Source organism: Dipodomys ordii, unplaced genomic scaffold (assembly GCF_000151885.1).
Source record: "Dipodomys ordii isolate 6190 unplaced genomic scaffold, Dord_2.0 Scaffold164, whole genome shotgun sequence".
Lineage (NCBI taxonomy): Eukaryota > Metazoa > Chordata > Mammalia > Rodentia > Heteromyidae > Dipodomys > Dipodomys ordii.
Window position 1 is genome coordinate 2,286,920 of NW_012267380.1, and position 23,908 is coordinate 2,310,827.

The 23,908-nt window shown below is 51.3% G+C and overlaps 1 protein-coding gene across 1 annotated transcript in view; it reads left to right on the top strand.

Annotated features, from left to right (window-relative positions):
* The window catches only part of Wbscr17 (Williams-Beuren syndrome chromosome region 17), a 168,174-nt gene that overhangs the window by 95,217 nt on the left and 49,049 nt on the right, over positions 1-23,908 (top strand). Inside the window, exons 13-14 of the mRNA XM_013033173.1 lie at positions 1,971-2,145; positions 6,363-6,560. Of these exons, the coding sequence (XP_012888627.1) occupies positions 1,971-2,145; positions 6,363-6,560 (373 nt within the window). The remainder of the gene's footprint in view (positions 1-1,970; positions 2,146-6,362; positions 6,561-23,908) is intronic.

The window sequence follows — 23,908 nt, forward strand, 5'->3', positions numbered from 1 at the left end:
TCCTGTTGATCTCTGGCTGTACTTAATTGATAAGTTACTGGATAAACTGCACACATGGACCTTGCTCCTGTGCTCTTACACAGGAGAGAATTCCCTGTCGGGGTGGGGGCTCAGGGCAGAAGCCAGGGTAGCGGTGAGTGGGGCTCCCACTGCGGGATGGTCAGCTGACCCCATGGGCCAGGCCAGCAGTCCACATTCTGTCTGGGGAAAGACTCAACATCCGCACTTCCCTTTGGGCCGAGATCATCTCTAAGCTGTTCCTTCTTTGAGCCACTTGTGGCAAAGGGAAAGCCACGGTGGGGAGGGGCTGAACGCATTCTCTACGCACAGGCTAGTACATCACGGAACCCGGTGCAGAAATGCCAAACCAGAGTTGCCAGCACGCCCTCACCAGAGCACCCGTCCTGCAGGGTGTGTGAGGAATGCCAAGTTCTTAATGCCAGGCTCTGTGGTGCATACCTGTAATCCTGATACTTGGGAGGCAGAGACACAAGTTCAAGGCCAGCCATGTTTCATATAACAGTGACAGGAATTGGAAATTCTCAGGCCTGCGGGTTGAAGTTTGAGAAGTGCTTGTTGGAGCCTAGGTAGATTCTCCATGGTCTCCATCCGCTGAGGGTGACGGAGATGGGAAGGTGCAAATGTGTCCATGCTTCAGACCCAGCAACAAGGTGAAGGCGAGGGACAACATTGCCTGCCACTGAGCTAGATCCAGGGACTCCATCCAGCCCTGGGCAGCATGGCCTCTCCCAGACCACTGACCATGGCAGCCTCCGGCACCCAGGCTCCTTCACTGTTTTGGAAGAGGGCGGTGAGGAGTCCCAGGAGGAGCACTGAGCACAGCCTGGAGATGCAGGGCCCAGGGTTCACTCTGCACCATGTCTCAGTGCTGGGCTCCAGGGAGAATGCTGTCATTACGCCTTCTGCCCAGGCCACCGGTCCTCCCTTTCCACTCAGCCTGGCTCCTTCTGGGCCCTTCTGATCCCTGCAGTGCTCCTCCGTTCCCTCCTCTCTCCCCAGGTTTTTTAATCAAAACCTTGACAAAGCATTCCCAAATGACACTAGACCAATTTCCTATTGAATTTCATCTCTTCCTAGAAGGCAAACATATGTCTTCATGAAATGAGCTTTTGTGTTCTTCCTTGAGTTTCTTGGTGAGAAGGAAACAGAAACAATGTGGAATTATTTTCTTGCTCCCCTTTAGTTTTTGCTTTCCCACTCTCCTACGTCTGCCGAGGCTCACGCTGGCCAGGGCACCAACCTGCACTTGGTGACGCCAGGTTGCATTGTGTTTCAGCTTTTCCCTTAGGTGTGGGAACTGGAACAGGAGCGTCTCCTTCGGATTGCGTCTCGATTTACAAAACGGAATTATCCCACTGGTTGTTGGAATTAATGTAGTAAGCTCTTAGACTGGTTGTAAGCGTGACAGCCTGCTTGCTGCTGAAGGGCAGTGTTTAGTCCTTGACAACATGGCTCGGGCCTAGGTGTCACGCTGGGCACAGATCCCCTGGCATCTTAAGGCCGTCACGGGCCCTGCTGGCACTGTGCCTGGTGTGTGGGCACCCGGGATACATTCTTCAGAATGTCTCTGTGCAGATGGAAGAGTCCATTCATAGGCCAATAAGAGGACAGGAAAATGAGTAGGGAAGTTGGGAGGAGCTGTACTGCCCACTGCCCTGCTTGGGATATGAAAGCCAGGGCTGTGTCCCACTGTAGGTGTAGAAACAGAGACTGTAGCTTATCTCAGCACAGCCCTCCTGGAGGGAGGTGCAGGGCAGGGGAGGGGAGGGGAGGAAGGCACAGGGCGGGGAAGGGGAGGGGAGGGAGAAACAGGATAGGGGAGGGGATGGGTTCTGGCTGTGATGAACCCTAGCCAGCAAGCTTCCCCGAGGCGCTGTGGGCGTGGCTGTGGCTGGGTGCCATGCTACAAGGCCCTGTTCACAGACTGGCTGCGTTTCTGTCACCTGCAGAGGAGCTCAAGGCCCCCCTGGAGGAATATGTGCACAAGCGCTATCCCGGGCTGGTGAAGGTGGTGCGGAACCAGAAGCGAGAGGGCCTGATCCGAGCACGCATCGAGGGCTGGAAGGCGGCCACAGGCCAAGTCACCGGCTTCTTCGACGCACACGTGGAGTTCACGGCTGGCTGGTAGGTCCCCTGCCGGCCTCAGGGTCTGCAGGGTGGTGGGAAGCAGAGGCTGGAGGGGGGGCGCTTTGACTGTGTCCTTGGGGGCCATTGGAGGAATGGCGAAGGCTGGCTGGCAAAGCTGAGACTGCTGGGGTAGGCAGACTGCTGTCCATGCTAGGCCACCGTCCCTGCAGCCTTCACATAACATTGTTCCCCATCATGCGCCATGGGGTTTGGTTTTGTTTAGTGGTGGGTGCTGGGGTTTGGATGCAGGGCCTTGTGCTTGCTCAGGAAGGAGCTCTTCTATATGAGCCATACCTCCAGCCTATTTTGCTTTAGTTTCTGTTTCAAATAGGGTGTTTGCCCAGATTACCCTCAGAGCACAATTCTCTTACCTATGCCTCTACAGAGCTGGGATTACAGGTGTGCACTACCATGCCTAGTTGAACTAATTAATTGGACAAACTCAAGATAAGCTGGGAATGGTGCTACACACCTATAATCCCAGCTCCTGGAAGGCTGAGGCAGAAGGATCTTGAGTTCAAGGCCAGCCTTGGCTACATAGCAAAAAGCTGCCTCAAAAAAACAAAGAGCAAAGCATCAGCAAAGCTCAGGGTATTCCTCTGAAGGAGAGTAAGATGGCCACGTTTTTACCCCTTACCCTCTTTGCTTGTTCCCATTTCTGGGGAAGACGGCTCCCGGTTATTATGAAAAAAGAGATCTCCTTAGAATTCTGCCTACTCAGGCAGTTGCCCAGGATTTATGGGATTGTCTTTAATATCATTTGGAGGAAGAAGAAATTTATTCTGTGCAGATGTAGCCCCGATGTTCTCCCAGGTAGAAAGAACATAAAGAGAAATTGTTTTGTACACAAGAAGTAGAAGATTCATGCTAAAATTAGAAAAAGGACTTTATAGTTTGAACACACAGTCAAATGATTATTGCCCATTAACCAACTATATAAATCAACACCCAATGGCCAGGGCTGATTAATGAATGAGAGGAATCTTTTCTTTTTAATTGACACATAGTGGCTATATGGATTTGTAGGACGTGGTGTGAGATTTTCACAGTCCTATGCAATAGGTATTGATTAAACCCAAGAAATTAGTATATCTGTCACCTGAAACCCCGATTATTTCTTTGCATTGGGAGCATTTAAAAAAAATCTCTTCTAGCTGTGTTGAAATATACAGGATATTATGACTAACCACGATTAGGCTACTGTACTGGAAAACACAATAATTTAATCCTCTGCCTCCACCATGCCCTTTGCCTACCCCCTCTCCTAGTCTTCAGCCACCTTTACTCACCTGTGGCTTCAATGAGATCAAACCTCTTTAAAAAAGAAGCAGAGTAGTATACTTAACAAATAATTTGTTTAGAAATTATGCACAGACCCAGATCTGAATATCCTGGCGCCAGGCACCTGTCTGCCTGTTTAGAGTCATTGGAGGATGGGTAGGAGGAGGATGTGCATCCGCACAAGCACACACACCAGAGGGTCGCTGTGAACCCTGGCCCCTTCCAGAGTCCCCAGGAATCTGCCACCATCTTGGATAACAGATGTCTTGTCTGGTTTTTCAGTCTTCAAACCCTGGTGATTTCTGGCTGTGCATTCAGTCTCAATTTTTCGCCTGAGTTCAGAGTTGTTTGTCTCTTATAGTAGTTCTCAAAGGAGGTCTCCTGGCCTGCAGCACAGGCACCGTCAGGAACTGGACAGGAACGCAAACCCTCAGGCTCCACCAGCCCTGTGTGCCCAAAGCTGGCGTGTGACACTCAGGGTGTGGAGTCCTCAAGCTGTCATAACTAGCTCTCCAATCCAACTGGATTGGAGTTATAAGCCAGCACATGAGTCCAGTCCTCTATAATCACTAGCCACCATGGGAGTCCAGTCCTATCACAAACCAGCACATAACTGCAGTCCTCCAATCACAAGCCAGCACATGAGTTCAGTCCTCCACTCACAAGCCAGCACAAGTCTAGTTCTCCAATCACCAGTCAGTACATGACTCTAGTCCTCCAATCAGCAACTATCATATGTCTCCAGTCCTCCAGTCACACGACTCCAGAGTGAGAGATGTTGAGCTAAGAACCTTCTTTTTTTATTTTATTTTTCTGGTCGTGGGGCTTGAACTCAGGGCCTGGATGCTGTTCTGGGCTGGAGGTTTGGGGATTCCACTGGATCTTGATTCTCTGGATTTCTTCTTCAGAGCTTCCAGTGGTAACCAAGACAGTCATTCAAAGTCTGGCAGGATTTGGTATCTTGTCCCTGTTCCCCCTCCCCCAAGTCTGTAGTCTAAGTGGAGGCCATCTGGTCAAATCCACATCTCTCCAGTCATGAAGACTTGTGCTTTGCATTCCCACGAGTGGCCCATGTCTCCTTCCCAACTATGACTCCCACTACACTGTGAGGGCTGCATCCATGCGGCAGGACCAGAGCCACTTGGGGGATGTGTGGTCCATTGAAGGAGGAGGTTGGAAACCAGACCATCTAGGTTAGAATCCTGCTGACTGTGTGGCCTGGGGCCAGCTCCTCAACCTCCCTGTGTCTCAGTTCCCTGATTTCTAAGATGGTGAATGTCGCTTCTCTCCTACGATTGCTGTGGGGTTCCATTAGGCCATGTAAACCACGCAGCCGGGTGCCAGCACTTAGCAAGGGTGGATTCCCCAGCAGCTCAGGCCCAGCAGAGGCAGCAGGGTTGAAGAGAGGGTTGAGTCGAGAGTCACTAAAAGTGAGGGAAGATGCAGGGGGTTAATGGCACTTTATCTGTCTCCTTGGTGGTGCTGAAGGTGTTCTCACAGGAGAGCGGTGGGGGCAGGACCTGGAGGGGCCAGGCCTGACTCCTGGCCAGGAGCTGTGGAACGTGAGCCCGTTTGACCTCAGCTACAACATGCTGTATGCAAAAGTATGAAAGGTAATAACTGCCCTTGTTCCTTTTCAGTTGAAGGGTAGGCCAGGCACTGGTTGTTAATGCTTGTAGTTCTAGCTACTCGGGAAGCTGAGATCTGAGGATTGCAGTTCAAAGCCAGCCTGAATAGGAAAGTCCAGGAGACTCTTAGCTCCAGTTACCCACTAAAAAGCCTGCAGTGGAAGTATGGCTCAAGTGGTAGAGCTCCAGCCTTGAATGAAAAAGCTCAGGGACAATGCGCAGGCCCTGAGTTCAAGCCCTAATATTAGCACATGCACAGGGATGTTCATGCACGAGCGTGTGCACGCATGCACGTGTGTGCGCACACACACACACACACACACACACACACAAAGATAAGATGAGCCAGTGGGTACCTCAGGAGCTGCAAAGCAAGAGAGATCGGAAGTAGACCTCGTGTTTCCTCTCATCATCCTTCTCAGTAACTCAAAGAAGTGGTATTTTTTTTTCCCCTGCCTCTCTTCCAAAGCCTGTGGCTGTCTGTGATCTGAGCCGGGGATTAGTGCCCGGGCTTAAGACTAGAGCTTTCCTTCCCTTCTCGAACGTGGGAGATGATCCCTTCCTTCATCCGTTTCAGATGCACCCTGGCAGAGGAGTCTGGCTGTCTGCCTTCTCCTAAGCCGGCCAGCTGCACCTTGAACCTGGAGCGGAGCCCCTCCTGCCTGGTGCTGGCTGCTGCCCCACCCCCAGGGGCCGGCCGGGCAAGATTGTGCTGGGCTTTGCATTTAATTAGTCCCAAGTCTTCCATCGAGAACCAATTCAATTAGATCCCTTTTAAGAAATCAATTAAACAATCTACTAAAGCAACTGAAATAGTTGCACACACAAAGGCTAGAAAGATGCTTGTCGGAACCGCAACATGGGGCCCAAAGTGACCTATTTGGGGAAAGGGAATTTGGTGCCAAGAGAGAAGCAGTCGAGAGGTGGCAGATGTTGCCCTCCAGGGGGCAGCTGCAGTGGGTGCCCAGAGCCAGGACTCTGACTTGAAGAGAGTTCTGGAACTTTCTGAGGGTTTGGTGTGAATTCTCTTCTCCAGTCTTCTCAGGCCAAAGCAGATATTTCACTGTAAGGATTTCCAACATGGAGGAAAGCACAAGCCCTGCTTTTCCTGCATCAAATCCCCTACCCCCAGGGGGAGTGGGGGGCTGCAGTCTCCACCTCGGGCAGGACCTCTGGTTTGGGGGCCTTGGTGTCCATCTGAGTTCCCGGTGCCCAGCGCCTGGCCTTTTCTCTACGTGGCTCCTTGTCTCGGGTGTCCCTGGGGCTGGATCTCAGCAGAGGTTGAATTCCTCTCCTGTGTTGCAGGGCAGAGCCTGTCCTGTCTCGAATCCAGGAGAACGGGAAGCGGGTGATCCTGCCGTCCATCGACAACATCAAGCAGGACACCTTTGAGGTGCAGCGCTACGAGAACTCAGCCCACGGATACAGCTGGGAGCTGTGGTGCATGTACATCAGCCCCCCGAAAGACTGGTGGGATGCCGGGGACCCTTCCCTCCCCATCAGGTCAGTGCCCTGTGTGTGTGTGTGTGTGTATGTGTGTGTGTGTGTGTGTGTGTGTGATTGGCTAGCCAGCCTGATGCCAGGGTAGTAGGGCAGGGAGGGGGCTGGGGAGATGCCACGGGTGGTGCAGGGGGGCAGACAGCTCCCCAGAGGGTCAGTGGCGTCTCAGGGTCCTGGCCTCTTTGCGAGGGAGGGTGCTGTTCTTTACTCCTTCAGCTGTGGTTTGCAAGTTCAGCCACACCAGGAGGTTGGCACTGGGAATTAGAAGCCTTGTTCTTCCTGGGTCTTGCTCTGGGGCTGGGGCTTTCTGCTGGGCACATGGCCTGGCGTTCGTGTTTTCTTGGTTATGGGCACTGTGGCTCACTGTCTGGCCTGAGTGCTGGGCTCTGTCACAGCTTAGGTATGGGGACTGCTGCGGGCGCCATGCCAGGGGAGCATCTACCTGGCTTCCCTCCTGTCCTTCCGGACCATTATATGATTGTGAGGCCTGGTGTTTACTGCCGTGTTCGTGGTCCAGGATGACACAGTGGTGGCCATGGGGCGTCTCGTGCAGCCGGAGGACCCCAGAGAGCTGCCCTGGGACTTGGGGCCCTGCATGGTGGCCTGTGGTGTGCATGGAAGGCAGGGGGTTGTGGCTGCAGCCAGTAACAATTCCTGCGGTTACAGAGAGTGACAGAGACCACATGTGCCATGTTCCAGCCGTCCCCAGTCCCCTCTGCACCCTGCATCTCTGCATCTGCTCTTGGCCACCTGAGTTTCCGCCCTGCTTCCTCCTCCATGGGGCCATCTTCCCCTTCTGCACCCTACAGTGTAGTCCAGGGTGACCTAGGGTTGGAGATCTTTCTGTTTCCGCCCCCCCCCGCCCCTCCCCTCCGTGCTGGAATTCATTACAGATATGTGCCACAGTACCCAGCTGCCCTGGTTTTCCCGTCTCCTTCCTGTAAAGACCCTCACTCTGGATCCTTAGCATAACTAGATGCAGTATCTGCAAGGTGAAACCTCCCAACCTCAGAGCTCAAGTGTCAATGTGGTGGTCAGGATGCAGCAGCATTATTAGTTAGGTTTTTTTGTGCTGGCATGGGGGCTTGAACTCAGGGCTTTGCACTCTTGATTAGCTTTTTCCCTCCAGGCCCGCACTCTACCACTTGAGCCACACAGCTCCATTTCTAGCTTTTTGCTGGTTCATTGGAGATGGGAGTCTTACAGACTTTGAACTGAGACATGGAGCATCTTCTCCCATGTTTTACCAGTGCTGGGAACATAGTGGATGATTAAAATGCGCTTTTAAGAGAGTCACGAGAAGTCGTGATCATGAGTCATTAATATTACAATGCTGTATGAAATGGAATCAGATCCCAGCAATCTCCTTTGAGATGTCTCTTAAGTCCTGAAACACGTAATTTGTGAAGAGGCGGTGGGGTGCTGAATCGTAGGAAGAGAACTGTGTTCACATCTTTCTGATATTAAGCGGTAGAATGCACTTGCTTCACCCATAGAATATGGTGGTCCCTCTTCCACCTTTTCCTCCTCCTCCTCCTCCTCCTCTTCCCTTTTCTCTTCCTTTTCTTCCTTCCTGTCCTCTTCCTTCTCCTCCTCGTGTTGCTAACGTTTTAATACTTAGAAGTTTCTTCTTTACAGTTTCCAAAGACCAGCTTTTCTGGTAGGTATTGTGACACAAGACATTTGTCCTAGGGAATGCTGGCTCTGTCTGGGTTAGTTCTGTCCTGATTCTGCCTAGATAGTTTTTCCTTTCTGCCTCTAGAATCTTTTCCTGTTGCTCTCCTTTGCTGCAGGGTTTCTAGCAGAGACAGGTGTCAGGGGTAAAAGGAGTCACCTGCAAGGCTTGGGGTGTTTAAGAGTACAGGCCTCTGACCCAGAACTCAGGATCCTCCAGTGTCAGTCAGTCTCCTGAGAGCTGGGATTACAGGCAGGAACCACCATGCCTTCCTCCCACAACACTGCTTTGTTTCCCTTCTGTCGTATTTGGCTTGCTTGGTGAAGCGAGTCCTTCCCTTGTTCCTGGATACAAGCATAAGCAGTCCCTGGGATACTTCTCATTACTCCTGCATGAAATAAAGACCCAGAGTCACTCCAAGCCCCCAGTGGGCTCCAATTCCATTCCATTAGCCAGTTTAGTGCAATAATAACCTGGAACGTAGTTGAAATGAATATCTCCAGCCCTTCGGCTGTGAGTTCCTGTCTGGGGGTGCTGGTAGGCCCTGTCTGCTCTTTGGGTGGGGTTTGCAGGTCGTCCACGCCCTCCCCACCCCGTGCTGCTTGCTGGAGCAAGCGTGGATGCAGACTCCCTCCTGTCACCCTCCACCCCCGTCCCCTGAGCCCTGCCAGCCACTGCCTGGTACATCCCCTTTGGGTTCCTTGTTGATTTTTTTTTGAGCAGGGGGGAGGAGGTTGAACTCTGGGCCTGGGCTCTGTCCCTCAGCTCCACAGCTAGCGGTCTACCACTTGAGGCACAGTGCCACTTCCGGTTTTCTGGTGGTTTATTGGAGGAAGGGTGTCTCGGAGATTTCCTGCTCCATCTGGCTTTGAACCACGATCCTCAGATCTCAGCCTCCTAAGTAGCTAGGATTACAGGCATGAGACACTGATGCTCTGCTATTCATTGATTTTTTTAAATTGCGTCTCTATCTCCTTATACTGCCCAGTCTTGGATGGTGGCTTGGTGTTGCTCTGTGACTCAGTTTCCTGGTGACTGAGTAAGGAGATCATTTAAGAATGAGGCAAGCCAAGTACCCGAGGTTCACGCCTATGATCCTAGCTCCTAAGGGGCCTGAGAACTGAGGATTGTGGTTCAAACCCAGCCCAGGCAGAAAAGTCCATGACTCTTATCTCCTATTAGCCAGCAAAAAAGCTGGAAATGGGGATGTGGCTTAAGAGTACCAGCCTTGAGTGGAAAAGTTAAGGGACAGCACACAAGCCCCAGTTGCTAACACAAAAACTAAAATTAAAAAAAAAAGACAAGGCAGGAAGCAGAATATAGTGAAGGCAAAGGAGAGAAAGTGGATGCATGGAATGAGACCAGAGGAAAGTATGGGTGACAACTCTGTGGACCTAGGATTACAAATTCAACCCAACTTCCATGGGATTTCTTTACCAACTAAGAAAGAACAACTACTGCGGATGTGTTGTGATTGGATACAAACTTAAAATTTTTGTATTCCTTCATCACACCGAGCAAGAAGAGAAGCTGTGTATGGCCCTCTGCCTGCCAGTGTCAGTACCTGCTTAGCTTGGCACCCCGGGACTCTTCCTGCAGTAGACAGGGCACAGGGTGCTACGGGGCACACCATTGCACACACACAGCGCATGACTTTCCATGGGCGGCAGTGAGCGAGTCAGGTGATGCCGGAGCTCCTGCTGCATGTGCTGTAGCCCTATAATTAGTGACATTGCTCATTAATAACCAATTCAAGCTGATGAACAATTAGCCGTCCTTAATCCAACATATAATTTGGTCATGAATTACAAGGTGCAGGAGTGTTACACCTGCTCAAGTCGGCTAGGTGGAGAGCTGCCTGCATCTTATCTCCACAAACTGGGGGACCTGGGCCTCCCATCTCAGAGGAGTTCTCAGCCTTGCCCGGCCCTTGTGCCCACCACTGGCATTTTCTGGCAGTCCCGGTGGGATTTGAAGTGAGGATTCACACTTGCCAGGCAAACTCTACCACTTGAGTCCTGCCACCAGCCCTTTGGTTTTGTTCATTTTCCAGATAGTGTCTCAAGCTGATTTGCGAGACTAATCCTGGATGGTGAGCCTCCTACCTTTTCCTCCTGAGTAGCTGGGATTAAAGGTGTGTGCCACTGCACCCACCCTCCACAAAATTTTATTATGGGGAGGGTGGAGGGTGGGTGTGGGGACATATCCTCCCTAAATCTTGCAGTCATCTTTGGCAAACTTGAATGTTTGCTTGAAGACACTTGAAATTGCAGACGCTAATCCAGAAGTCCTCTAGCCTAACAGAGATGAACCAGAGTGGAAACAAGAAAAACGGAGACTTTATTGCTTAAAAAGTCCCTTCTAATCGGACAGCCATTGTGGAGAATGGGTACTGTATCAGTTGCAGCTTTAATGTTCCTTGTAAAAATTAAAAATACACCCAAGGAATCAATCACACCACCCAGTGACAACTGCCATTAATATTTTATGTGCATCTTACATATTGCACATTCTTACACCTCTCGTAGACTTTTGTGGGTATGTGTCTTAGAAGTCAAGTGCATGTTCACGGAGGCTGTGTCCCTTCTACGACCCCTCTGCTCACCTCAGATGGGCTTTTTCCGAACCTCTGTGTCTCCAGTTAGCAATTTGTCCCTGGGGCTTAGTTCTGTTTTGTTGCTGTTATTTCTTAGCTTTCTCCCATGGGCTCCGGTGCATCAGCCCTGCCTCCTTCGCTCGCCCCTGTACCCTGGCAGTGCCAGCTCTCCGGTCTCCTGTTTCCCAGCACGGCCCTGGCCTCCAGCCATTCTTTTCTGTCAGGCACCGACCACCCCTGTCAGCCTCAGTCTCCTGCCAGGGACTTCACTGTGGATACAGGCTGTGAGAACTAGGTCTCCAGAGACCCTGAGCTCCTGCCCAACGTGGCTGCAGACTGGAGTTCCCACAACCTCCCTTCGGGTTTGGGAATTTGCTAGAATAACTCAAGAGAATCTTTGAGCACTGTTACCAGTTTATCCTAAAAGACAGAGGTGGAGAAGAGCCAAGTAGCCCTGTACCATCTCCCCTTCCCGGGCCTGGCAGTCTCCCCCTTCCAGGCTGTCTCCCAGGTCATAGGAATGAGAGGAGCAGGCTCTGTGGCTGCCGGCTTCCCTGGGCTCGGGGCTCCATGGCGTGCAAGGCTCAGCTGCTTTTGTAATGGGCATCATGAAAGCTCAGAGAAATGCCTGGCTTCTCAGGTTCTTTTATGTTCTGAACTACTTCCGATCATGTAGCATTTTGTTATTCCTCACGTGTGCGCACATGCACACAAACCCGTCCTAGGACTTGAATTCAGGGCCTGGGTACTGTCCCTGAGCTTCCTTTATTTTAGCTCAAGGCTAATGCTCTACCACTTAAGCCACAGTTTCACTTCCAGCTTGTGTGTGTGTGTGTGTGTGTGTGTATGTGTGTGTGTGTTTAATTGGAGATAAGAATCTCACAGACTTTCCTTCCCAGGCTGGTTTTGAGCTGGGATCCTTAGGTCTCAGCCTCCTGAATAGCTGGGATTTACAGGCTTGAGCCTCTTGCGTCCGGCTTCAGCATTCACCTTTGATGAGACCTGGTGTCTTTGTAAACAGCAGCTCTTGGCATCGTTTCCAGGATTTTAAGAGGTTTAATCTCTGCCAATTTTGTACTTAATCTGATGGTTTTCTGCATTGATATTTCTTTCATTTGTCAGTAAAACACTTGAGAGCTTTTGTTTGTAGTCAAAGTGCTTTCCACCATTCTAACAGCATTCTCTCTTTCTCTCTCTCTCACACACACACTCACACACACACTCACACACCATCTGATGTGCAAATCTTCTCGCAGAACCACATTTTTCTGGCTTTCCTGCACATGAACTCTAAAGGCACATTTGCTTTCTGCCTCTTCCCTGGCCTCTTGCAAGCGCTCTCTCTCTCCTTCCCCCTCCCCCTCCTCTCTCTCCCCCCCACCCCTTACGATTGACTTCTCCACTGGATTATTCTTCCTTTTGTCTTTTTTAATGGCAAAGCATTTAATGCTGTGTTTCCCTGAGTGCAGAACTCCACAGCTCATCGCTTTCACCCGTTGCACTGGGTTGCCGCCGGCTTCTAACAGCCTGTAATTCCAGGTTTTATTTCTCTTCCATTCTGAGAGAGAAAATTAGATGCATTTTTTATAGCCAAATGATTCTCCTGCCCTTTTCTTTCCTCCACCCTCCCCTTTCCTTCCTCTCCTCCTCTTCCTTGTCTTCCTCCTCCTCTTTTGCTTCTCTTGTCTCTGTCTACGTCTCTCTCTCTCTCATTCTGGGGCTGTGGTATGAGTGACTCCATCCTGACTTGTTCTTTGAGCTATTAGGTTCCAGTGCAGTGGCCTTCTACAATTGTGTTTAACACACACCATGTGATTGGTTTTTGCATTCCGGTAATGTTCTTTGTGCACCCCCTTTATTCACTCATTTGGAGAGGCTGTGAACCAGACCAGGTGCGATGCCCAAACTTTTCCTTTTGCTGAGATGATTGTGCCTGCTAGATTCACATGCCTTGCCTTGCCAGCATGGAGGACCTGGGTTCCCAGGGCAGACCATGGTGCCAGGAGAGGCTTCCTGCATGAAGAACGAATCTCACTGGGAAAGTCAAGCAGAGGCAGGGGGAGGCATGGTACAGTACACACTTGGCATGCATCCAACCCTGGGCTCAAAAAAAAAAAAAAGCACCAAAAAGAAAAAAAGCGAAATTGAAAAATGAAGTAGGTTTGCCCCTCAGTGTATAGTCCCAGCCCTCGTCAGCGGTGTGAACTGGTTAAGTCATGAATCTTGAGTTCTGGGGAGCTTCAGTGAGGAGATGTATGTGACCCCATGTTTTGGCACACCATAGGAGCCCCAGGGCTCCAGTTCTCTTATACGTCCCCAAAGTTGCATGTCGGTGTTAAGTAAATCTCTTGGTAGAAACAGCTGAGGATATCTCCTGAACTGCAGGCATTCACAGCAGGCAGAGAATAGGAATGGATGCTCTGTTTCCCCAGCTGCCCCAGCTCCCTAACAGAACACTGTTCCCCCCAGCCCCAGCCCTGCAGGCAAGGCCTGGGGAGAAGAGGGGCACCCCAGACCTGCTCCACACTTAGTGCAGGCCTGTGGGTCCCAGCACTCAGCCCATGCTGGTGGGCACTATCCTGTGCCTTCATAACAGATGGCTGATGTTTGCTTGCTCCAGGCACACGGGGAATGGAGCGTGCCCACTGAGGTGCCAGTACACGAGCACAGCAGATGCACCGGTAGGGTTTGGTGTGCCCACTGAGTGGGCAGGGATGGCTGGGTTGGACCACCGGACCAAGGGGGAAAAGAGGTCTGCCAAGATGACTGTTTCTTAAATAGAATTTTTGGTCCAGTGTTTCAATTTCAGTTGAAAACGAAGAAAATTATACTCTTGGGAGCTAATCAGGGTTGCAACCCTGCAAAACACAGAATCAAAAGCTCTTGAAAATGTGCTCCAAGGTTTGACAAAATGGTGACATTGTTTCTGGTTGTAAACCTCAAGAAGTAGAAATTCTATCACTTGTACGTCAGGGAGGTGATGACTTCTGACCAGGACGCTGGGGTCAGGCGGAGCTGAGGCTCTGCGTGGCACGTGCAAGGGGTTTGCTGTATTGAACACCGGCAGGAGTTAATAGACCACGTGTGGGGAAATGGTAGTTTGGCTCCAGTTCAGAGGTTCGGCTGTGAAAGTGCCAGACAAGATTTGCCAGTGGCCTCCTGGCTCTTGTAAAAGGCGCCAGTCAGAGATTCTCCATTTTTATTTCCTTCCTGGACATAGAGCAGATATAAATAAATAGAAATGAAATTACCACCCTGCTGACAGAGGCAGGCAGGCCAGGCAGGTGCTGGTGGCTGCCATTTTGAAAGATGAGCAGATCTCACAACAAGCATTTGGGACTGAGGCCAAAGAGAGGATGTAAAAGTTTGTAAGACTTCTGAAAACATTCTTGCTCTTCTGCACGAAATCCAGCACCTTTTTGTACTGGAGCCTTGTGCATTCATTTGGCTTTTTCACTCAAGGCTGGTGCTCTACCATTTAAGCTACACCACTATTTTTAGCTTTTTGCTGGGTAATTGGACATAAGAGTCTCTCAGATTTATCTACCTTGAACTTCTCTCCTCAGATCTCAGCTTTCTCAGTAGTTGGGATTGCAGGCATGAGGCACTTGTACCCATTTCAAAATTCAGACTTTTAAGCAAAATATATTACTGTTTTTATGAAGGAATGATTTCTACATTTATATATATATATATATATATATATATATATAAAATCAGCCTTTGTTCTAAGCCCAATATTGACACTGTAGACTTGTCACAGGGAAGAAAAACCTATTCCTCCCAGTGAGCAGTAGAAATCTGGCCTCCTGTGAGTTAGACAAACACATTAAAAATGACCTGTTTATTATTATCATTATGCTTAGGCAGGAAGGGTTGACATAAAGTGTGGATATGCTATATTCTCTTCTTGTTAAGAAACCCAAGTATTTACTGACTGGTGCGGTTAAGTTGGAAACAGGGTGATAATAGGCAGATTTCTTGGAAGCAGAGTATAATCACCCTTCATGCAGGGAACTGATGGCAGACGGCTGTGCTTTGCTTTCATGTGCACATTAACTCAATGTCCTTTTTACTCAGTGGGGCATAAATGTGCATCATTGAAATGAGCAGAATAAATCAGAAATAAGACCCCCACTAACATATCCACAGGGAGGAGAGTGATTCCCCCAGGTCTGTGGGCCGCGTGGGCCTGGCAGGGCCCCCAGCTGACCTCCTCGGGGTTTTCTGCTTGGCTGTCGGGCTCTCCAGTGCCATCCCAGTGGTTGGCCCCTCGTTCTGCCTCTCTTCCACACTTGTCTTCACAAGTCTGACTTATTTCTTACATTGTACGTCACCGGTTAACTGGCTGCATGACCCCGTGAGCAGGACGTGATGGATGGTGTCGTTTGGGAAGTTGTCGAATGCTGGCTTAATTGCCTGGCTGTCCAGCCGTGTAGTTATTTGCCTATTTACTCTCTCCCAAGGAGGCGAGGTGTGGGCAGGCAGGGCAGCTCTCCTCCTCCATGCTGGAGTGGGTGGCAACAAGCCCAGGTACTAGACACCCCCACACAAAAGTGATGCTTCCCCCTGCCCAGCCTTCCAAAGACAGCGGTGCAGTGGCTGGGGCCAGGCCCCTCCCTCAGAGGGGAGAGTCCCAGTACCCAGGCTCTCTGCTGTCTCCGGGAGGCTCCGTCCCCATCCCCATCATGTGCTCCTGTTAACCCAAAGCTCTTGGGCTGAGTTGAGCCAGAAATAAAAGTCGTTTATTGAGCCATCCCAGATAATAGTCAGAAAACGTGTCTGTCTGATACTGGATCAGGTCCCTGTGATTTCTTATAACGTGGCTGGGTCACAGTTGGACAGTGTTTTCTGTAACTAAGAACAGTTTTGAATCATGAGGTTTTGGTGGCAAAAACGCAGACTGTTCACACTGCACATTAGTTGGCTATGGCCATGCTATCACTGGAAAGACTTCCGGCTTGGATTACAGGAGGCCTTGGGGTAGGAGGGCAGTCTTCAGAAGTAACAGCTGCTCCGGGATTTGATTGGGTTGTAAGAAGCCTGGGTGTTGCAGTGGTTGTAATAGACATTCAGGAACTCAGGATCTTTGTTCTGTTTATCCAGAAGCTTGTTGGTTAACAAACCTCGCCATCTCTCCTCCATCTCTGGGCCCCTATAACTACATTTGGGACTGCACAGTTTTTCTCTTGTGTAAGACCTCATTCAAGGCTGTTGCAATTGAGATGGACTCTGATACACTAGAGAAGATCCATCCCCATGTCATGTGGGGGCTACTGGCCAAGGAGTGTGGTCAGTGCTGTGTGTGGAAACCCACACAGAGAAAATGTCAGGAGTCAAGAATTCTTGCCCAGTTGACCCACCGGAGTTCTTGCTAAAGGCAGGCCAAGCATTCATTTTTTGCAGAGGGGAGAGAAAAACATTGTTTGCTCTATCCTTCATAGCTTGTAGCTAGGACTTCCTATACTCAAAGATTAAGAGGAAAAAAAATTAGTGTTATTAACATGCATACCTCACATAAATGGAGAAAACCAGAGAAATAAGCAAATATCTAGAGAAGAGCTCAAAGAGAAGTATTTCAAGTTCAGATTTATGTGTTGTATTTATCTGAAACAGAAACAGGGTGTGAAGCAAGTTGCAGGCAAAGGCAGGGCTTGGGGTGTCTACTCAGGGTCTCCTTTCCTTTATCCTGTCCTTTGGGCCCAGGAGTCAGGCTCCCAAGGAATGCAGGGTTCCTTTATCAAAAAATCAATTTTCCAAAACAACTTTCAGAGCTGCTGCTCTGTCTGCATTATCTCAGAGTAAGTAGCTTAAAATAATCTCTGCTGAAGACATGGGTTGGGATGTGTTCCAGTCTCCCCACACCCCATCCTGCTTTGGGGTGGGGTATAGTGAGCTCCATCAGCAACCAGAGTTTTCTCTAAGTGCACCTCACATGATTCTGGGAGAAAGCTGGGTGTGGAAGGCCAAGGCTGCGGTTGAGTAGAGAAACAGGATCTGTGGTCCATAGGTCACCATTAGTCAGGCGGGCCCTCATCACCATGGTTTGAATGATAACTGACTAAAAATAAGAAAGAAGAAAGGAGCACAACATAACTAACTTGTGGAGGATAGATGGATGGATGAATAGATGCATGGCTGAGTGGATGGATGGAAAGATGAATGAATGATGAATGGATAGTATGGTGGATGGAAGGCTGGCTGGCTGGCTGGATGAATGAATGAATGAGGGATGATGGATCAATGGAGGATGGATGGATGGATGGATGGATGGATGGGCGAGTGGATGGATAGATGGGTGGGTGGATGGATGGATGAATGGATGGAAGGAAGGAAGAATGGATGATGGATGGATGAAAGGAAGAATGGATGATGGAGGGAGGTTTGGATGGATGGAGGGATGATGGATGGATGGGTGGATGGATGGTAGAGGGATGGAGTGGTGAAGAAGCTGTAGAAGCCAGGTGGTAGTTTAGGGAGCAGGAGCTCTTGCAACTGAAAGGCTGTCAGTTCTACCAGTCCACTTCCTGGAGCTTTGCCTCTGGAGGAGTCATGGGTCTCTCCGGTTGTTCACACCCAGATTTAGGAAGGCAAAGCTCTCTCTAAACTGCTGAATTGAGGAAATGAAAAGATCGATCCAAGCAAGAGGAAGGAGCCAGTAGGACCTAAAAGCCATTACCTAGGCAGAGACTTAAAAGGAATCAGAAAATTAACAGACTGGCAGACTCCTTTAACTCAAAGACCCCTGGGGGAGCCCAGAGTTGCAAAAAAAAAAGGTGCCTGGGAGCCATAGCACACATGTCAGCTGCTGCTGCTGGGTGGGGTTGCATGCTGAATAAGTTCTGGAGGTATCATTTTCTTACCCCAGAGACCCGAGCTTCCCTCTGATCCTGTACATGCAAACTCAGATGTGAGGTGCAGTCATGCGCTGAACCCCTACGAGACTTGTTCCCACACACATGGCTCCTTGGCACATTTTGCATGCATTGTTTGACCCAGTTGCCAGGGAGCTCAGGACATCCTCTGATCCACCCCCCCTCCAAACACCCTCCCCCCCGCCCCGCTCCTCCTGAGGGTGAGCTCGGCATCTGATCCCAGAGAAATGAAATATGCAGTTGTTTCTCAGTTTGCATCTGTGGGCTGGCTCTGGGCAGATATTTGTGTCCTGAAGTAAGAGAGATACAATCTCCATCTCCTCCACCCTGCATCGCCCTCTCCCAGAGCCTTCTCTGTTCTTCCTTTTGGATGTGTGTTGCTGCTACCTTGGTGCTTGAGGCTGCTGCTACACAAGGCCCAGCCATGTTCCTGGATGGCTCTTTTCATGTAGTGGGTTTCCTGCTGGCTAATTTTCTGAACGTCACTGGATGGAAGGAGACTTGGAGATTAGTAGATCAGGCTAGTAATCATGCTTCAGGGCGTGTCTGTGAGGCATTCCCTAAGACACTTTGGCTGTACGAGGACTCTGGCCTAATCCATGGTTTAATTCATTGGTGAGCTGGAAATCTGAACAGACTTCTGTGAGGTGGTGGAACTGTGGGAGATGGAGTCTGTTTGAGGAAATGGGTCCTGGAGGCGGGCCCTGGAAGGAGATATCTTGGTTCTGATGGGAGGAAGTGGGTCCTGGGCGCAGTCTCTGGGAGGGATATCTTGCCATGCTTCTGTGTTAGGCTCCTTAGCTTTCTGTCCACTTCGAGGTGTCAGTAACAGGTGTTGGTCCACCAACCTCCAGTCAGATGTCTAGTGCTGCTGGTCAGATCCACATAGCAGAAGGGCAACTGGATGGGAAATTGTGATTTCATGATACAGATGAAGGGTGAAGGTCAGGAGCCACCGGGCAGCATCCTAGGGCCCTGCCATGCATCCACACAGACCTTGTTAGAGACAGCAGTGTGGTTTCCCACCTGTGTCTGAAATCTTTCTGACACGAACCGCTTTGCTTTCTCACCATGAAAATACATGGAGCTGGGTGCAGTGAAATCATTCTTTGCTAAGAATTTTATGGAGACTGTTTACCAAGACATTTACTGTGCCTACTCCCTTCTTGGCCCTGTGCATTTAGAGGGTTTTGAATTTCAGGTTGAAATTATCCTACTTCTGTGCCAGTCATGGCAGTCAGGAGGCAGAGGCAGGTAGATACCAAATTCAAAGCTGGTCTGGGCCACGTGGTGAGACCTTGTCCCCAAACAGCATTACCAACCAGAACCTTCCAAATCTGGAAGTTCATGTCCTAAGCAGATCTGTAGAATATGTTTCTGTCTCTTCTAAGTCTTGCATGGTGAGGAGTGGACCCAAGAATTTGAACATGTTCCCAGAGAGATGATGTACGCAGCTGGGGTGGGGGCCCTCACGAGAAATGCATCCTGAAGAAGCCCACTTGAGGGGGTCTTCCTTGTAGAGGCGTGAGCAGGGCCCCAGGGCTGTGCTGGGGGGGGGCCTCTGGCCTGCATCAGGCTCTTCCAGCCTTGGCAGATGCCTGGGGGAGCCCCTCACCTCCTCCCTCCTTCCTCACACAGATTCCTTTCTGGGCTGCTCCATCCCCAACGCATGCGTCCATGAACAGTGAGGATCCCTTTCCTTGACCTCCTCCCGATTTCATTTATTTCTTGGAGGCCCCTGTCTGTGAGTGCAGTTGCACACTGTGGGGAGGAGATTTGCACTCTAACCCAGACATTTTAGGAGGACGTGCTTTATCCAGTCCAGCCTGCAGCGTGGATGGTCCTCACGGCCCACTGGGCAGTGTTTGGATTTCCTGGAGCAAATGGTGCCACAGCCCTGCCAGGGACAGCAACAGTGAGGTCTGCCACTGCTGTCACTTTGGTTAGGAACAGCGGGGCCAGAAGGGACGGGGGCAGCGCTGCGGGGGCTGAGGGGGAACAGGAAGCTCTGGGGCCCAGGTGCTCTTTGCATTCGCCCCACAGATGGCTGAGCCTTGGGGGAGAACATCCATGATGCACTGTTCCCCCAGAAGGGCAGACAGCAGGCGGGGCGTGCCGCGTGGTTGCCCTGTGAGGGTGAGCACGCAGCCCGTGCGTCAGAGTTGCGTCTCCTTTCTCCCTGGCGACCCCCCCCCCACCTGGCATGCTGCCAGCTTTTCCCCAACAAATCTGTGCTCTTTTGTGATAGGAAAGAGAGGCTGGACTAGACAGAACAAAGAAAACAATACCACAGCGTAGAGGTAGCACAGGTTTGGCTTTGATGTTGGGAGTCAGTGAATTGAATTTGGGTATGTTGAGAGTTAGAGTTGGGGGGGAGAGGCCAAGAGGAGAAGAAAGGTCCGAGGAAGGAAGGGTCCTTCACTTGGGGTCACGGTGGCCCCAGTCCAACTCTGCCTGAGCAGAGGATAGCACTGACATCCTGCAGTTTATCTAAGGAGGCAGGCTGTTAGAAAATCTGGTCTGGCCCAAACAAGCCCAGAGATAGAACTGGATGTGGGCATCAGAGAGATGGATGGAGTTCAAATAAATGACATTTAAGTGTTGTTTCTCCCCTCCCCCCCAACACCCCTGCCGTCAGAGACTGAGATTCTGGGAAAATGCAAGCATTCCTTCTGAGTTGAGCTGTCTTTGAGGACGTGGTGACATTTGATGCCAGGAGCATCTGTTGATAATTTCTCTGAAACCTGCACTGTGTTGCGGGTGACCTGTGGGAGTCTCCATGACAACGCCGTCAGCGGAAGTGGTCCTGTGCCGCGTCCAGGCAGAGCCAGGCAGGCATTGTTGTCGCATCTCTGCCCCTGGCATCCCCTTAACTGCCGTGTGATGAAGCGGCATTTGCGCTGCAGGCTGCTCATCATCCCCTATTACTAGACCAGCGCTTTGAAGAGGCTCCGACGTGGGTGGGAATGCGTGTAGGGTCATCGTGCGATGGTATTTTGCAGTCCCACATGCTGTGGGTTTACGGGCTGCACTTGAGCTGAGCTTGAACCTGGTCCATGCAGCAAGTACACTGAAGTCCCTGGGGGAAAACACTAACTCTGTGTGATCGTCGCCTGCCAGCGCTCTCAGGGGAAGCTCGCTCAGGCTCAGAGCCGGCTGGGGACTGCAGGAAAAGCATGTTCATACTTGGAAAAGGCCCCATATGCCAGAAGCACTCTTCCAGTTTCTCCTGACCTGCCTGATTCTCCCTGCCCCAGCAGAGCCATGGCCAAGGCCTCTCCTCAGCTCCTTCCCTGGGCCTTGCTGTCTCCTGCAGGGTTCCTAGAACAATGATCGGTAGTTCACTGTCAGGTCCCTCTAATGTGAGGGTCAAAAGTCTGTTGGACCATCTTTGTATGTTTTGTGTGTTTTCGTACATTCCATGGAGTGCTTTGAAAATCACAGACACTCAACAAAGACTCTTGATTCCTTCTGAGGACTCTGTTCTTCTCAGCAGTGAGTCCTGCTTCACAGTGGCTTTGAACTTGGCTAAAGCTGCAGAGCTTGGCCGTGAGCGTCCTGGACCCTGCCACTATCGTGAATGCCTTCAGCATCTGTGAGACCCCCTTGGAAATCTATCCATCTCCACCTCTCCCCACACAGTATCACACCAGCCTCGGCATCTCTGTTCACCCCCATGCCTGTCCTCAAGCAAAGCAGGAATCCAGGTGTCTTTACTTGGCCAGATCCTTTTGTGGCCTCTTCCAGGGCATTGGAAAGACACAGGCACCCAACCCACAGCCTTCTAACAAGTCAGATGACGAACTCCCAAGTCTCACCCAATGCATGCCCTTGATGTTGCTGGGGCCCATCACTGCACACTGATGGGCTCTGATGGCTGTCCAGTCAGGGGTTAGGGCCAAGCTGAGTCCCCAGTGGGTGTGGCTCCACCGAGCTCCTGTCCCAGGCCTGGCCTGGTTCTGTCTGCCTGGCAATGACTGCTCCCTGTGGCTCAGGTTGCAGGGTGTCTCTGGGGAAGCCAGCCATCCTCAGGGCGGCCAACAGCAGTCTGGAATTATTCTGGGATGGCCCCCTTGTGTCTGCTGCCCCAGGCACCCCAGGCGCTGGGAGTCTGAATTGTTGCTGGCCAAACTCAGAGAAGAAGGGCTGCTTGTGTTTGCGGGTTCCCCTGTGCTCTGGGCCCCCTGCTGTGAGGCGCCATGGTCCCTTTAATGCCCGCTCACTGTGTCCTCTGATCCCCGTTGTCACCTGTGGTGGGGGAGGGTTCCAGAAGGGGGGGAAGGAGGGAGGAAGGTGAAGTAGGAAAAGCACTGGGCCCTGCATCCACGTGCAGCTTGCAGCTTGCTAAGCTCCTGTGACAGCATAATCCGCTTGTTCAGAGCCTGAGGACGATTATTTTCTGCATTATTAGACAAGTCAATGAAGATAAAACACAACATTAACTATTTTAAGCCATGCGGGTCCACCCTGAAGAAATTAAGCCAGTTCTGTTCTAATTGTGCCCAGCTTCCTCATCCCAATGAGTCCGGGGGTGCGGTGTTGGGGAGTCCTGACACCCCTCAGGAGTCCACAGCACCACTGTGTGTACCCTGTCCCTCCTCAACACCCCTTGGAGTCCACAGTGTCACCCTACAGGTCTGGCCCCTTCCCTGGTAGTTTTGTGGTGTCAGAGACCTGTTTCCAGGCTAAGAAAGATAGGAAGCAAGGCCACATCGGTGTGACGCCGGTGCTGATCTCTCTGGCAATGACCTTCAGCCAGTTAATCCCAGGTCTTGGCTGAGGCCGCTTAGAATTACTGGAGCGACTCACCTGCAGATCCTGTCATGCAAAAAATGGCCCAGAGTCCACACTCGGCACACAAGGGGCTGGGCCTGGTCTGGGATTCATACCCTGCATGAAGTGGCTGGTCCTGGGTCTGCACCAGATACACCATATCATTTCCTGATAGCTTTTATGGAGGGCATCCTAGCTGCGCCAAGAGCGGTGATAGGACTGCCGGTCTTCCTCCCCTACCCTCTCCTCTTCCCCCACCCCACCTTCCCTTCCCCTTCTCCCCCCAGTACCTTTTTCCTCCCCTCTACCTCCTCCTCCTAGCCCCCCTCAGAGAGGAATTGCTGATAACTACACAGAGCTCACTGACCCCAGTGGTACTTCCTGTGGCCCAGCCTGGTGCACAGAAGTGGCTCTGCAGTGGCTCAGGTCCTCACTGACTAGCCTGCACCAGCCCTGATGGTGTGCAGCCACAGATCCCGGGGCTTCTACCCATGGAGTGTGACCTGGTCAGTGTGGGAGGCCTGGAGCCATGGGCCAGGTTCATGGGAGGGGGGCACATCCACTGGGAAGGAGAGACCCCCCAGCGGACCCCAGCGTGGGCTCCTGGGCACCACAGGAAGAAAGGAGTAGGCAAGGCTTGGCAAAGGAGGGGAAAGAGAACCAGGCCTAGAGGCTGTGAGCGGGGGGATGAGGGACAACTACCCAGGAGAAGAGGAGCCTGGATCCTACACACAGGCTGTTGGGAACCTGACTCAGAAGTTTGGGGTTCATTCTCAAAGTGGTGGAAAGCCTCAGACTTTCCAGCGTGGACAAAACCTGCCGTGGTTTCTTTCGTCTTTCTGCCCATAGCCGGAGCATTGCCCTCATGTGGGAATGACTCTCCAATGGCTCAGCTCCGCACCAGCAAGGCTCAGAACAGATCGGGAAAGGAGCCTTTCCCAAGTCCCCTTCCTGCCATCGTTGCTCGTGGTCCCTGTGCCCTGCTGGGATGGGCACTCACAGCCTGCACACCTGCGTGTGGCAGCCTCATGTCCACCCACGGTGGCCTCACCGGCCTCTGCATCACCTCCCTGGCTGGACCAGGTGTATCCGTATGGTTCACAAGGCACATGTCCCGCCAGGAGTCCATAACAGCCTGCTGTGCATTACCCAGTGCGCAGACTCCGTGGCTGAGGCTGCCCACCTTTTCTGTCTGGTGGTGTTAAAGATGTAACAGTAAGAGTAGCTCAGCTTGGCAGTTTGTCTTCTTTTCTTTTTGTCTCATTCAGTACTAGGCTTAGAACTCAGCCTATACTTGCTCATGGCTGGCTCACTACTACACGAACTGTGCCTCCGCCCAGCTTTTTTCTGGTTAGTTGGAGATGGGAGTCTCAGACTTTTCCGTCCAGGCCAGCTTCAAACTGATACTCTAGATCTCAGCTTCATGACTGTT